Source organism: Hyperoodon ampullatus, assembly GCF_949752795.1.
Source record: "Hyperoodon ampullatus genome assembly, chromosome: 5".
Taxonomy (NCBI): Eukaryota; Metazoa; Chordata; class Mammalia; order Artiodactyla; family Ziphiidae; genus Hyperoodon; species Hyperoodon ampullatus.
In genome coordinates, this window is record NC_136918.1 from 2,616,804 (window position 1) to 2,632,529 (window position 15,726).

The 15,726-nt window shown below is 47.3% G+C and overlaps 1 protein-coding gene across 2 annotated transcripts in view; it reads left to right on the top strand.

Annotated features, from left to right (window-relative positions):
- Positions 1-15,726, top strand: part of EPHB1 (EPH receptor B1) — a gene marked incomplete at both ends in the record, with an annotated part of 429,284 nt that overhangs the window by 305,845 nt on the left and 107,713 nt on the right. For both annotated transcript variants that reach the window (XM_079705534.1, XM_079705535.1), the window contains one exon: positions 10,515-10,850. In XM_079705534.1, coding sequence (XP_079561660.1) covers positions 10,515-10,850 — 336 coding nt within the window. The remainder of the gene's footprint in view (positions 1-10,514; positions 10,851-15,726) is intronic.

A 15,726-nucleotide genomic window follows, 5' to 3' on the forward strand; every position in this document is an offset into this window, starting at 1 on the left:
AAAAGATGGAGAATTATGACAACTGGAAAAATTCTGCCACACAGTGAGGGGCTTTTTGTCATTTGTGAAGAACTGTGGAGATGCAGGAGTCCTTTATGGGCACCACGCTCTCTCTGCGGAAGGTGAAGAGAGAGGACTGCTGATCCTGCAGTAGTCTTGAGGCCTTATCCCAGCTACCACCCCCACATGCTGTAGGAGCTTCTCCAGTCTGGTCCAGATGGTTATCTTCTTTTAAAAACTACCTTGGAAGATCCTTGCCCTTCTCTCTTTAGTACCTAGTATCTGAGAGTTCAGAGTAGGCTGTGTGCCGAGAGGAGTTCAGGGGAGTTGAGATGCTTTACCTTCCATTAAGTGTGTGACCCTCATCCTTGACAGGCCTTGGCCCAGTGGCTGCCAACTGTACCTCAAGACACATAGCATCAGTTTCCTTGTTCTAGATTTCTTTCCTGATCTCAGTCTCCACACTGGCACCAGCCTGGGGGGAGTTACCAAGCTCTAGGTTGAGTCAGGACATGCTACATCAAATGAGCTGTTTGGGGTGATTCAGGGTTTGAGTTTGCATCAAGTAAGAATGATATACCAAAACAAGTTGCTCTGTGGGAGACCCTGCCCAGGAACAGTCTATCCTTCTGTTGTGCCAAAGACTGAAGTGTGTCTCAAAGTCCTTTGACTTCAAGAAGAATCTGACTGGCTTATACTGTTGCCTCTGGTGGCAGCAAACACCTTAGAGCCTGCCTGGCAGGTTGTGACCTAGTGTATGGATCTTTCAGCAGGATGACCTATGGGGATTCTTTCTCTCAGGGACTACCTGAATCCCGCAGAGAAAGAATCCCAGTCTGGGATGGGAGCCCTGTATAGAAGCCTGGTAGATCCCATAGAGAAGATCTTCTTGGGGCCTCAAAAGCCCTAGGCAGGAAGATGTCTTCAGAGGGCCTTCAGGTCAAATGTTCTGGACAGTGTCTTTTATGCACTGTACAGGTGTGCACATGGTCACTCTTTCTCTGCTGGAAGGTGGATGGATGGGCAGGGATTCCTGGGTAACTAGTATTTAATGCATGTGGAGCATACTAAGATACACTATGGCTTCAACGTATATTGTGCCATTTGATTCTCCCATAAGTGGGAAGAAGGCAGGGACCCTGCATGTCCCCACAGCATGGTGCCTGGCCCTCTCCAGGCCCGGGGATGAGTCTCCACCAGTCTTGTCAGTCAGTGGCTTGTATGACAGCTGTGCAGGTGTCCAACTTCCCTGCAGACTTTGAGCTCCTCAGGGTAGACGCCAGGGAATTTTTCATACCATAATCTTACATACGGGGCTTAGCACACTGTAGGGTCTCAGCAACACAGATGGATTGATAAGTCAAGAATCCATGAAAGTCACAAAGCTGGCACTGAGCCCGATTTTCTTTGTGAGTCCAGTGCATCTTTCACCACTTCTGAAAGCCCTGAGGCCACACTTCAGGGCCAGGAAGGAGGTCTTGATGGGCAGGTCTTTAAGAGGACATGACCTCTAGCTCTCCTTGACTTGAAGTGTCCCCAAGGAATCTGCAGGGGGTGTCATGTCCAAGTTCCCCTCTCTCTGACCTCACTTTGGGCCACAAATGGAAGATTCCACCTTCTATCCCTCCATTGCACAGACAGTGACGCAAGATGGCTGTTAGCCATTCCTGCTGAGATACACTGCCTCTTGGGGTGCAGGGCCTTCAGCCGTCCTCCAAAGGCTCCTGCAGATGCTAGATGCTCAGCCTTTGGCTTAGGCCAGGTAGAAGGGATGTCTCTTTTCCCAGAAAGTGAAATTCACCCCCTTCTCTCCCAGACAGTTAGCTTCATAGAAGCAGGAGAAACAAGAATTACATTCTACAAACATTGGTGTTTGGTGAAATGTGTAACACTGGGTTCTTTAATGCTCCTGAAATCCCTCTAAGTGGGGTCTCTCCTTGTTTAGACTAGTCATTTCTTCTTATTACTAACTGTTATGATTAGGAGAATTGCCTGAGTGCAGGACCAGTGTTTCCAAGACCCTAATGAGCAACAGACTCAGACGTGCTCAACAAGGCCTTGGAAACACGGTTGCCCTGTTTCTATAGGGAAACTACTGAAACGGTTCAGGAACAAGAGCTTCCTGCCTCCACAAGAGACCTACCCCCTACCCCCCAGCACCTGGCTACATTTGCATCACACTTGCACCTTGCACCCTTAGGTGCCTCCACCCTAGGGGGAAGAGTTATTAAGAGTGCACTTTGGAACCATTCAAACCTGTACTCAAGTCTTGATTCCAGCATTCACCCACCACATGATTTAGGCAAGTTATTTAATGGCTCTGAGCTGTAGTTTCCTTATATGTAAAATGGGGATAATAGTTCCTACCTCATGGGACGTCGGGAAAATGAGATTTCATTAAGTTATGTACCAAAATGCCTATGATAGTACTTTGCATAGAGGGTTTGTTGTTAAAATGAAATTCACAATTCCATATAGAACTCCACTGAAAAGGAAACCACAGCCATCTCTCTGATCTTTCAGATGATCTTTGTAGAAATCTATTCTAGGCAAACTACCAAAATTACTCACTCACTCAGTGGCATGAAACAAACGAGTTCCACCAAATCAAAGCCTTGTCCTTCTGACATCCATGCAAATGGCACAAGTGTCTATCCCCAGGAAGACTATGTCCCTGGGGTTCATTTTAAACTGGTTCAAAAGGTGACGTAAAGTTGTCTCTGGGAACGTTGAGATGCCAGGGCAGTTAGGAAAAGTAAAGCAACATGACTGCTCCAAGTTTCAATGTCCTCTCCTCCTTTCTCCAGGGGGGACAGCCTACATTTTGAGGGGAGTAACCAGCATACCTGAGCTTGCAAAGGGACAGACATGACTCAGTTTTCCAGTCCTGTGCCTCAGGCCCCCAGCACAGCTCCCTCTTTGGAAAAGACACCTCAGGACTTCAGACACTACCATCTTCACATTGAGCAAAACAGTGTTCCAATTGTCTGGTGCTCATCCCTCACAAATTATAGATAATCCTTGATCAGTTTTTCCCAAAGATCCCAAGCCCCTCTAAGCTTCCACTCTTGAATGGAGGGTGCCTCAGCAGTCTGTTCGTTTAATGCCACTGCTTTCCACCAGGTCCCTGATAACTTACTCTTGGTTTCCTAATATGGCCTCAAGTAGTCATACACCCCACCCCCTTAGTGACAAAACTTTACAACCCCTGTTGTCAAAGACCCTTGTTACTGTGGTGTTATTGGTGCCTGACAGAGAACTTTGGGAACTGCCCACTGACATCCAGGGAACCCCAGTGAAAGTGGGAGTGATCAGGCTCATGCCCCTCTCCAAGGTGCTGAACCTGCACGACACACCACGTTACAACCCTTTCCTCTAGCATAGTGGTCACTCTTGTTCAGTCTCTCCCAGGAAGTCTACAACAAGTAAAGGGATGGTGGAAGAGGAATTGGTGCCTCAGGAGGGAAAGAGAAATGGAGAGAGAGAGAGAGAGAGCTGAACTTAGTCTGAAGAGTGTCAAAGCTACAAGTGGCAGCCAGAGAGAATAAAGAGACGTTTTTTGTTTTGACATTGTTTTCAATAAACAAGTTACCAAAGAAGGAACCACAGCTGAACATGAAGTTGACCTCATGTTTATTTGGTAACTCTACAGCCTTTCTGACATTTTCAAACTTTCCCTTTTTTGGCTTATGTTACCCTCCAAACCATCCTGCTTTCAGCCCTGTATGCTGTATTGAGGGCAAAGGCATAACCACCAGCCTGACTTAGTTTCCTTCATATTTTGCTTTTATAAAAAACCTCTTCAGACCTTCATAGCCCCCATTTCCATGTCTGCCTCTTCTCCCTGATTCCTATCTATTTCTCTATAAAATCTCAAAGACCTTTATTCTTCCCTAGGAAGACTTCCAATCACTCAGACATGGTTCCTTAAAATAGCTATGTCACAGTGAGCAGTGAATAAAGAGATGTCCTGATAGTGCTATCACTTTTGATAACCAGTCCTGGACCACTCCTCACATGTCTTCCTTCCCCCTCACAACACACTTTTTTTGCCATCCCTATCCCTGATGTTATTTTCTGATCTCCCTTTCTCTCCCTTCTTAATCCTCAGCCCACATTAAAATATGCAAACCACATATTTCCAAACTATAATCTTGACTCTTCTCAGCCATGAGAACACTGCCTCTGCATTCAAGAGTCTTGAATATCAAATGTCCTTTTTGGTTCATTCACAAACCCTATCTCAACCCTTTCTCCTAAAGGAAGATTGCATAGAGAACAGAGTTTGCTGTAGGAGTATAAAGGTGGGGTTTCCCTGCCAGGAGGAAGGAGAACAAGCAAGAGCAGATACTGGTCGAAGCCAGACAGCCTCTTGAGAGACCAGAAAGCAGATGTATAGATGTACACACAGGTTTTGAGCCCAGGAGGTAAAAAGAGCTGGAACCATTCTGGAGACACAGCCCTATACCCAAGACTAGGACTCTACCTAGGATGTGCTTGCAAGGGTTAGGTGTCCTAGAGGGTATAGACTAGAGCAGAAAGCCTTCAAGGTGTTTCTCCCCAAGTACAACTCCAATCTTGTAGGCAGGTTGCCCAGACACCATCTCTAAAAATTTTGTTCTTCATTGATCTTATCATTCCTCAAACATCCGTTTGTAATTCGTTGTGTCTGTATCACTTGCTTTGACACTTAACTGTATGTGCCCACAATTCCCAGTACTCTGTAGGTAAGGGGTCTTACCTCATTAATAAACATATGGTTTCCTCTTATCTTCATGGTTGTCAGCATAGGTCTGGGCATCAGGGTTTCTGCTCAAGGAAAAAGTGGCTGAATTAGATTAATCTTAGTTCAACGAGTGGGTCAACCAGATCATCCAATAATGACAATACTAATACTAATAGCAGCTGACATTAACTGAGTTTTTCTGTGTACCAACCATATAGCTAAACTCCTTGGACTTACTATCTCATTAAATCCTCAAAACTACCATTTTTCAGATGAGAAAATTAAGGCTTAAAAGTTCACATCCCTAAGTTTTGCCAACAAGAGAATACTTTTTTAATTTTGCTGCTGTGAACATTTAGGAGGTTTGTTGGTTGGTTTCAGAGAACTCTCAGAGTCTCTGGAAACAAGTATATGTTCAAGTACATGTTCATTTTTCTCAGGAAAATCTTTGTTGCTCTCATCAGATTCTTCAAGGGGTCATGCACACAAAAGGGATGGCCTCATCTGTGGCCTTATGCAGAGCAGTTCAATTCCAGCCTGCATGAGGAGCCTCCCAGGAGAGCATTGCCTCGCTGTGATTGTCACCCTCACCTGCTCCCCATGGGGAGGGGTACAAGGACACAGACCCTGGCAGCAACAATGCACAGTTATCTGGACACTGCCTGCTCAATACCTCGGACCAGTCAGAAATTCACATCTAAATTCTCAAACCAGGATGTTGGCTTTATTAAGATTCCTAATAAAGAAATTGGCTTCTGGGGCTTACCTGTCTTCAGCAGATTTTCCCTTTGATTACTCAAGAGTGCTCTTATTTCCAGCTTTATGCCTACAAATAAACTCAACTACTCTCTCCCACCCACCCTGTCTCTCGATTCTTTAAAAAAAATCATCTGGCCCAAAGCACATTAAGAAGCAGGAGATTCTATCTCAATGTGACAACACTTGGGCTAGCCCTATGGCTCTAGAAGGATCATTTCTGCTTAACTCTTTGAAGTCCCAACGCCATCCATGCTCCATGCAGTCTGAGCCAACCTCTCAGGCACATCCTGGAAGACCCTGGAGACCCATCCCTACAACCCAGAACCCACCCTGTTCCTTCCACCCAGACAGAGGATCACAGCTCAGCAGTTTTCCCATCCCTTAAAAGGACTGATTTTTCCTAGCCCTTTCAGCAGGAAGCTTTCATCAGTAGTAACCGTGGCAACAGATCAGAGAGGCTTCAAAAAGCCTGTCTGTATGTAATTAAGAAAAACGAGGACACGGACGAGAGAGTAGGGAGTTTAGACAAGGAGACCCTGGCTCCGAGCCCTGCCAGTGTACTTCCCGAGGGCTTCTGAGGACGGAGAAAGCAGATTTTCTTCTCCCTCTGGCCTCCCTCTCCACTCCCCCTTTAAAGTTTTGGTTTGCTGGTCTCAATTGGCCTCCTTCCTGAGGATGTTGCTGGGGACCCCAGTGCTGGCTAAATACTCTCTGCAGGGGGAGGGCCCCAAACCCAGGGGATGCAGCCGAGATGGGTAGGAAATGTCCTTAGCACTTCCTCTAGGGAGATTTATTTGGAGGCCACATCTGCTCTCTGGTCAGATTCTTTGTTCAGGCACAGGAGAGACTAGGCTGCCTACTTGCAGGAATGCATCCTTGTCATCAGGTCAATGGAGCACAAACTTGGGGACAATCATTGTTTCAGCTGCCCCGACACTGGGTCTGGCTTGCCTGGCCTGGAAGAAGCCTCGTGGGAAAAGCGACAGGAACAAGCATTGTGGGGAGGCAATCTGAACCTGGGGACGGCTTTATTTCCTGACATTTATTCTTAACTGGAACCCTCTCCTTCATCTCTGTGTTTCCTTTTTTCCTGTCAGTTTTTTCTCCCCATGTAAGCTCCATAGGAGTAGGAGCTTGTCTGGTTTGCTTTTTCCTATTTCCCAAGTGCCCAGAACAGTGCCAGAGTATTTATTAAAAGAGTGAGTGAGTGAACAAATGAATAATGAATTGGGTTCTAGCCACCGTTTGTGGCCCAGACTTGGGCCACTTCCACAAGTATGTGCTGGGAGCCCAGGCACCGTGCAGGTTCTCCGAGCTGTCTGAGTCTGCTCTCCAGGGAAGGCTCTTAATGTCTGTTCCTGCTCCTTGGAAGGAAAGGATTCAGATTTATGCAGCCTTGGACTCAGCAACCACGGCCCCCACAGAGCCCTGTTCTTGCCCCACAGATGCATTTGCTCTGGAGTGCAGCCATGAATGAGGGCTGGTTGCTTCCTATGAAGCCTGTTTCTAAATAAACTTGAAAAATTCTTCTTGGAAACCCACTGCTTTTCTTCTTGAGTGGGAAGCAAATGAACAGGCATGGAGAAAGTACTGACCAGGGTTGTTTTCCCCCAGCTGCCGTGGATCCCAATGGATCAGGGACGGGGCAGCTCCTTACCCGCCACCTTTATCTCACCAAAGCCTCTACCATTCAGGGGCACAAGCGGGGTCCCCCCTGCTGCTGCTGCTGCTGCATCCCCTCTCAGCCCCACCACAGGGCATCATGTATCATGCTGGAGAGGCATGCACACATGTGACGTGAAGCCTTGCACACTGAGTAGAGGTTGAAAACTGGTGGAATGGGGCCTCTCTCAGGCAAAATGCTGAGCATAAGAATCATGGAGACTAACCAGCCACCAGCCCCTGTTCACCAGGAGGCCACAGCATGGTGAGGACACATAAGAAGAGCCCATCACAGTGCAATGGTGGATTCTGAGTTAGGCATCAAGAAATGGGCTTATGGAAGCCCAGCACGGAGACGCATGACTCCTGGTGGAATGTGCTGGATCTGGAGGGTGAGCAGGAGTTCTTCAAGTAGACAGAAGGAAAAGAATTCCAGACAGAGGAGAAAACACAGTGCAAAGGCTTGGCGGAAGTAAAGAGAGCTTAGTGTGCACAGGACATCACAGGAATCTTCCTGTTCGTTACAATATGAGGGTTAAGGTCCAAGGGGCCAGAGATGAGATCAAGAGCAGCGAGACCACATGGGAACCTGAAGGACTTGGAAAGGAGGGTGAACTTTTGAATAATTGGGGTTTGAGTAGAAAACAGTATGATCCCATGTACGTTTGGAACTTACACGCTGGCCGGCGAGAATGGATAGGAGAGATGGAAAGTGATGTTAGAGAATTGATAGGAGTCTTTGCAATAGGGCAGGAAAATTGACAAGGCTCATCATTGTGAGGCAGTGGAGATATAGAGGAAGGGAAAGATCAGGGGAAAGGAGATAAGCTGACAGACTGTGTGTTGGGCTCCCACGTGTGGTGACCACACAGGGAGTTGTCAGGGAGGTAAAGACTGAATTGTGCTCCCTGGAAGTTTCAAGTAGGAGCCCCCCTGCCAAAAAAGGCAGGCATGGTGGTGCAGTGGGAGAGCAACCAGGCTGCAGTTGGCTGAGCAGGGAGGGAGGGAGGCCCCCAGGGTGACTCCGCTTTGGGAAAACGTGGCTGGAGAGTAGATAGAGGACATGCAATACAGAGAAAGAAACGCCAGGTGACCATAGTTTGGGTTTAAAATGGCAATGACTTATGCACGTTTAAGGGGATAAGGTGGAGTTAGGGGAGAGGGTGAAGTTGAAGTTCAAGGGAGAGAGGAGGTAACTGAAGCGGGGAGGTCTCCAAAGGGTGGCAGGGGTGGGTCGTCACTCTCCCTGTCGGTACCTGTCTCTGCTCCTCCACCCAAGGCTGCTTTCTGAGTGATAGCCTCAAGATGTCATAAGGATGCAGCAAGATAACATGGTTAAAGGATTTACCCCATGCCTGACATAGAGCACGCGCTTGGTGAATGTAATTATTATGATCATGAGAAACAGTGGCCTGTGGCTGAAGCTAGGCTGTCTGCTGTAACAATGAGACAGGCAGTGATGGCACTGACCACTGGGAGCTTGTGGTCTGAGTCTCATCAGTGCAAGCAAACTGACGTGTCTAAGACAGGCACCGGCCGATGTGGCCGTTTAATGGCTAGTGCAGTGTGAGATGAGGCTGGCCGCGCCCTGTAGAAGCCCACCTAGCGTGGTCCCGACTGCCCGCTCAGTACTAGCTGTGTGCTGATTTGCAAAGAGATGGATGTTCATCCCTGGGCATATGGGTGGGGAATTCTTGAACACTATTTGCAAGACTTTAGTAAAAATGCTTCATGAATCCTGCCCTGTCACAAGCATGCATGAAAGTCGTGCTTTAGCTCAGGCCTAATGGGCTTTATGTAGTACAGTACTGATTTTCTTTCATGTTTTAATACAATCCGATTTAATATTTGCTTTCTGCTCTAGCTGCTTGCTGTTGACTGATTCAACACAGAATCCTTCCCTGGTGCCCCCCGACCTTGTTGTTATTCCCTCATTCTGTGTGTTGGCATTTGATTCCTGTCTCCAGCATGAATTGCCATACACGTCTTCGTTCAGCTGGCGACAGTCACATGCGTGAATTCTGAAAGCATTACTAACCAGAGCGGTGGCTCCAGCCGGCCCACCATTCGAGGGGGCGGTGCTTCCAGGAGGGATCCATTTCCATCAGGTGGATACTGAAGATAAGCAGAGCTCAGCCTGGGAGCCAGAGGCTGTGATCTGCTCTGTTCTTGGGCAGGAGATTCTCCAACTTAATCTCCAAATGATCAGGACTGCGGCCGGCCATTAATTCGGCAGCATTTTTGCCCTCCTACTAGGGACCAGGCTTTCTAGAGTTTTGCAACAAGGCATTTCAACCTTTGCCAGAGTGTGACCAGCAGCCATGGGCAGAATTGGCCAGAGGGAAGAGGCTGCCCTCCTTGAGTCCCTGTGAGCCCGGCTGATTTGTAGGAGAGGCAGTCTGTTCAAATCTCCTGTTGTCTGTTTATAGATTTGACTGCCAACTCTTGGAGCATCATATCAGAGTAAGGCCAGCTCTTCCCTTAGTAGGAAAAGATAGTTTCACTAACAGGCAGCACAGGGCTCTAGTTAAGAACATGAGCTTTGGAATCAGGCAGATGTGGTGTCCATGCCACTTTTAGTTCTCATAGACCACATGATCTATGGCCAGTCCCCATTCTCAGCAGTAGTTTCCCTTTCAATAAAATTGAGTTAATTATTGTACCTTCCCAATAGCGTTCTTGGGGTGGGGGTGGGGTGTTAAATGCATGCAAAGTAGCTAGCAGAGTGTCTGGGACAAACCCCTGTGCTCTTCTAGTGTCATGGGGTCAAAAATGGTGGCCACGTGAATTTCCTGACTTCATGCACCAAAACTTGTGCAATGTGAATATTCATCTCTCCAGGTCTTCTGGCAGCCCATCCTACAGAAAAACACTCCCAATGCCAGGCACACACCACATAGATCCCAGATTGTATGAGATTTTATGCAGGATGCCTGGATATGTTGGGTCTCATGCGGGGTCACTCCTATCTCTCAACCCTTGAGTTCTACACCAATTAAGAAAAGACAAGGAATCCAATAAGTGTCCAATATACATACATGTTATTGATGTTAAAGCTGCCTGGAGGTTGCAGCTTGGTCCTGAGAACAGAAGGGCTTGTACCCAAGTCCTCCATCTTCCTCTCCCTTGGCACACATGATTCAAAGAAGGAAACCCCCAGTGGGGATGACTAAAAGGGGAGTGGGAGACAGGTTGCCATCTCTGTCTGTCATTTTTTCTCAGAATGGATTGAGGCATGGAGATTTGGGGTCGAGGGAGGAGAAGGGATGTGTGTATGTGATGAGAGTCGGAACACACCAAAGACAAGTGGAGAGATGCTGGGGAAACTTGTATCCAACCTCACTGTCCTTTCGTTGTCTCCCTATAGGTGTGCCATCAGGTCCCCGCAATGTCATATCCATTGTCAATGAGACATCCATCATTCTGGAGTGGCACCCTCCTCGGGAGACGGGTGGGCGGGATGATGTCACCTACAACATCATCTGTAAGAAGTGCCGGGCAGACCGCCGGAGCTGCTCCCGCTGCGATGACAACGTGGAGTTCGTGCCCAGGCAGCTGGGCCTGACTGAGTGCCGTGTCTCCATCAGCAGCCTGTGGGCCCACACCCCCTACACCTTTGACATCCAGGCCGTCAATGGGGTCTCCAGCAAAAGTCCCTTCCCCCCACAGCACGTCTCCGTTAACATCACCACAAACCAAGCTGGTAAGTCTGCAGGCGTCTGTGCTCCTGTCTGTCTGTCTGCGGGGCTGGCTCTTTGCCACTTCTGTGCAGGAACAAAGCTTCGGCCACACATATCCCGTTAGTCTGCCCTCAGGCCTCCTCCCAGGAGTGAAGGTATCAGGCGCTGGGCATTTGTGACCATGGAGGAAAAGGCTGTAGTGTTTCACCTCTGAGAATGAACTGGATTCTGAGGGGTTTTCTTGTGCCCAGTTCAAAAGCAAAGATGTACATCCAAGCCAGAGTACAACCCAGTGCTCAGCATCCAGCTGGGGCTCGACGAGTGTCCTTGGAAGGATGGATGGACAGATGGATGGATGGGTAGGTGGGTGGATGCGCAGAAGCACTGCACGACCTTGAGAACACCAGTGCTGCTTTATTAGCCAACCCAGTGAGAGAAACTTCCCAGAAATCGTGTGATAGTCAGTACTGCCTTCATAGATTATTTTTCAATTAAACCCATGTAATTCAACGGTACGTTCTCCTTTACAGCTTGGTCAGATGAATGCTACACTGTTATAGAGACTTCAGAGAGTTGGCAGGAGATCACTCCTGATGGCTGGTACATCCCTGTGGCATGCATAGCTCAGAACGCATTTTCTTCTCTTCTCTTTATTTCTGTATCTTTTGCTCTTCTGACCTTTTCCTTTTATTACTTTTCACACCTCTTGCAACAATCCATTTCTTTTTATATCCATTTAACCAGTCCATTCATGCACTCACTCATTTATTTATTTATTCACTCAATTATTGAGACAGTTATTCAGCATTTACTGTGTGCCAAGCTATGGATTAGACACTGTGAGGGATACAATGATACTTGGACACCATTGTTCCTCCCATGAAACTCAATCACTGAAGAATTTCCAGGACATAGACACAAAGTACAGAGCTGCAAGATGGTATATTCTAAGTATTGTGTGCTGTAAACATGCAGTAAATACCAAAGGAGCTAGAGAGAAATGAGCAATCTCCCCCTTGAAGGGAAGGGGCAAGGCTGCAGAGGGGACATGAAGATCACGTCTATAGGCAACGATGGGGGTCGTGGGCAGTGGACCATCATCTTACTTGGAATTATGGATTTTTCTCAATCAACAAATTCTAAAAGGACAGCTTGTTGGCGGAATAGCAGGAGCTGAGCTTTTCTCTTTGCTCTCTCTCCCTCCACATAGCCCCCGATTCTTGACCTCTTCTATTCTTCTCCATCCTTCCCTACTCCTCATCTCCCCATCCTGAGACTCATTCTACCTCTTTTAATACCAGGCATCTTTGATGGCAGATGATTCTTGGGTTTAAGCTGTCAGAACGGAGAAGAAAAAAAGGTGTCGTCGGAGAGCATGGCTATCCAGATGGCTGCGTTTTTGCTGTGAGCGTGTGTGTGTTCGTGTGTGCGTGTTTGTATGTATGCGTATGGTCACGTGTTTACATGCATACGTGTGTAGTGAGAAAATAAGAGTGGAAGTGTGGAAGCCTCCAGCTGGTGACCACAGCCCCAGTGCCATGGAGACAAAGGTTGTGACAGCCTGTCTTACTCAAGGAGAAGAGAACGGTAATTTCTGCATCATGATGAGCACATAACATGAGCAGCCTTTGTTAGCAGTATTTCCCTTGGAGAGTTTAAGGCAGAAAACTGGCTGAAATATTTTAGTGTCCCAGCTTCTGGGAATAATAATCCTTCCAGTCTGTCATGTTGCGCTGGGCTTGGCTGTCTTTTCCCTCTCTCTAAGCATGTGTGAACAAACCTGCCACTTATATTGGTTTGCTTTGATTTCTGCCCCTCCCTTCCCTTACCCTGCTATTCCCGAACCTGCCCATCTGCTTGTCTTGCCATCTGCACCTTTTCAGGCTGCCGTGGAGCTGAGGGACCAGGGCTTCTACAAGGGACCCTGCGTTACCAATATTCAAAATATTTATTTTTGTCCTTACCCGTTGGCGCCTCCAGGAGCATTTCTCATGCCCTTTGTTCACCCTCTCATGGGCCCTTTATTCTTAACCTTCCCTGATTTTGTAGTCCCAGCCCCATTGTCACTGTCCAATCTATGATTTCTCTTTGTGAATTCTGGAATTTGGGTGTCAGAAAGTTTACAATCAACAAGGTAAGGTTGCAACTGCTTCTTGGTGGCATACAGTTATTATAAAATAAAGGTCAAGTTAACCAGTGGTTTCTCATCCATGGGCTGTGGGGTTCTGAGGAACACGGTGTTGTTTGGTGAGTCCACATATGAATGCAAATTACTTTCCACAAACAGATATTTGTTTAAAAAGATGAGAACTTTCAAAATAAACACTCGAACCTGTACCTCTGCAGGAAGAGTTTAGAAACACGAATGGAAGCCCCAGATTTTATAAGGGATGAAAGAGAGACTAAATAACAAGCATCATAAAATCCCTAGTGACTCACTCAGATCCATTAAGAGACAAGGTGGATGAACCCCTGTATCACCAAGAAGTCATGATATGCCTGTCCCCTTTCCAGAGCAGCCATGGGCTCTCCCACTCTGGGCAAGATCCAGGTCAGCCTCCCCCCTCGGACCTCCAGGTATGGTGCGACCCTTGTCAGTACCTGTGGCCACATTTGTCCTACTGTTTGGGTCATGAGTAGGTAGAGGGCAGGTAAAGAATTTGACCAAGAGCCGTCCTGGAATCAATCATTAAATCAACTGCTAAGTGTTTACTGAGTATCTATTCCCTGCCTGGAACAGCCCAAACTGAAATGGTGGGGGGACTATTGAGTGGGTCTTGATTGAGTAATAGTTATTATTCATAGTTTGTGTCTCTTTTCAGTTGACAAACAATTTTGGAATACACAGACTCATTTGATCTTCATAATTACCCTGTGACTTGTACATTATTGTTCCCATTTTTCCTAGAAGGAAGCAGAGACTTGAAGGGCTTGGGAAATCTAGGATTAGAAGGAGGGTCGGCAGGCCATCCATTCTGTTTCTCTCTTCTGTTTCCTGCCCTAAAAGGTGGGCAGTCCCTCTGGGCTCCCCATATCATAGCCTCCAAGCACAGAGGGGTTATTCAGAGACAGCCAGTGCCATCCGGCTGAGTGGATGGCATCTCAGTGTTCAGGCTGATTACCCTTCCACAATTTTCTCTGTGACGCTGAGCCATGAAAGGCTTCCCCCTGCCTTTGGATGGAAATGGGAGATAGGCGTGTGTTTGTTGAGGGGTACAAGTTGTTCCAAGGTGAATTGGATCCTGACAATGGATATCAGGGTCACATGAGAGAAGGGTTTGGACAAGTTGTCTGCCAAGAGTTTGGGGCTTGATCTGAACATGAGAATCTATCTTGGGAGGCTGCTCACTTCTCTGGGCTGGTTCCTCCTTTGTTTAGGAGCTATGGATGGAATCTGTGGCTGGGTGTGCCTTTCTTACTGTCCAGTAGAGGCAGGATTGTCATGTTCTTCTTCCTTGGGGCTGCCCAGATGTGCCACATTGGTGCTGCATCGTGTTGCTCTCATGAGCCCTGCCCAGTGGAGGCAGGCAACTCATCTTAGCTGATTTAGCTACCTGACAAAAAGAGTCATGGTTGGTATCAGTCTATCAGAGAAAGCCACCAGTAGGCTTCTCTTTTTTTTTTTTTTTTTAACATCTTTATTGGAGTACAATTGCTTTACAATGGTGTGTTAGTTTTTGCTTTATAACAAAGTGAATCAGCTATACATATACATATATCCCCATATTCCCTCCCTCTTGCATCTCCCTCCCACCCTCCCTATCCCACCCCTCTAGGTGGTCACAAAGCCAGTAGGCTTCTCTTGACCCTAGGGTTTTGATTTAAGGAGATTTTGTAGTCATCTTTTGGTCTATTGGATACATATTAGGTACAGTTCTTCCCTCGGAACCAGCATGACTGGGGGGCGCCAAGGGTCTATTGCATCCTGAGATCCAACGATCCTTCATCTCCTTCTGTGATGACCCCAGTCAAGTATATAGTCAGACTACTCAAGGATCTTGTATCATTCGGAGAATATCAGGATGGGATTCTCACAGTCCATAGGCTGAGGCAGAAGACTACCATTTTTGAGCACCTCCAGTGTGCCAAGCCCCTATCAAGTTCTTTACAAAAATGATGTGGGTCATATGAAGAAACCGAGGTCAGAATGCTTTTGGAATTTGCTCAGCATCTCACAGCCAGCAAATGATGTTTCTTGGTTTCATAGTCAGGTTTGTGGCCATTTTATCCTCAGACTGATCAAAAGTTGCATTATGGTGAGCTGTGTAGGTTGTAAGCTCCCTCTGAGCTATTGCCACTTAGCTGGGCCACTTTAGGTGTCAAAAAAATGTCCATCACCTTTGGTCAGGGTTGGTCATGAATTATGCAAGCTCAGGTTTACGTGAGGTCTTTAGGGATGCAGCCTTGCACTGAATACAGCTGCCTTGAGTTTAAAATAGACCAGATCAGGTGGAACTCTCTCTGTTCCAGTGGCCAAGCGATCTGAAGAGAGGTCGTTATCACCACTAACTTCTGCAATCACTCTCCGGCACCTGGCCCCAGGTTCAGACTGATGGCCGGATCATCTGGCTGTCAGAGAGAATTAAAGTGAATGACAAACTTTACTTCTCTTTTCTGCCAACTAGACTCTGAGTGTCAGAGTGGGGGAAGACAACCTCAGAGGAAATCTTGGAAAAAATAAATAAGACAAATCAGACCAGCGCATCTCTAAAATCAACTTGTAGTGTGGTAAAATGAAGTCAGTAAATTTGGGAGCATCTGAGCCAGAGAGAACACACTCAAAGACCCATGAGGCCAGGCAGGTAATGGAGAGGAGAAACACGGAGCCAGGAGTCAGACAAGAGGGAGTGGTGGGGACTATATAGGGAGTTGCAGAGAAGAACGGGGGCGGCGGGGGGC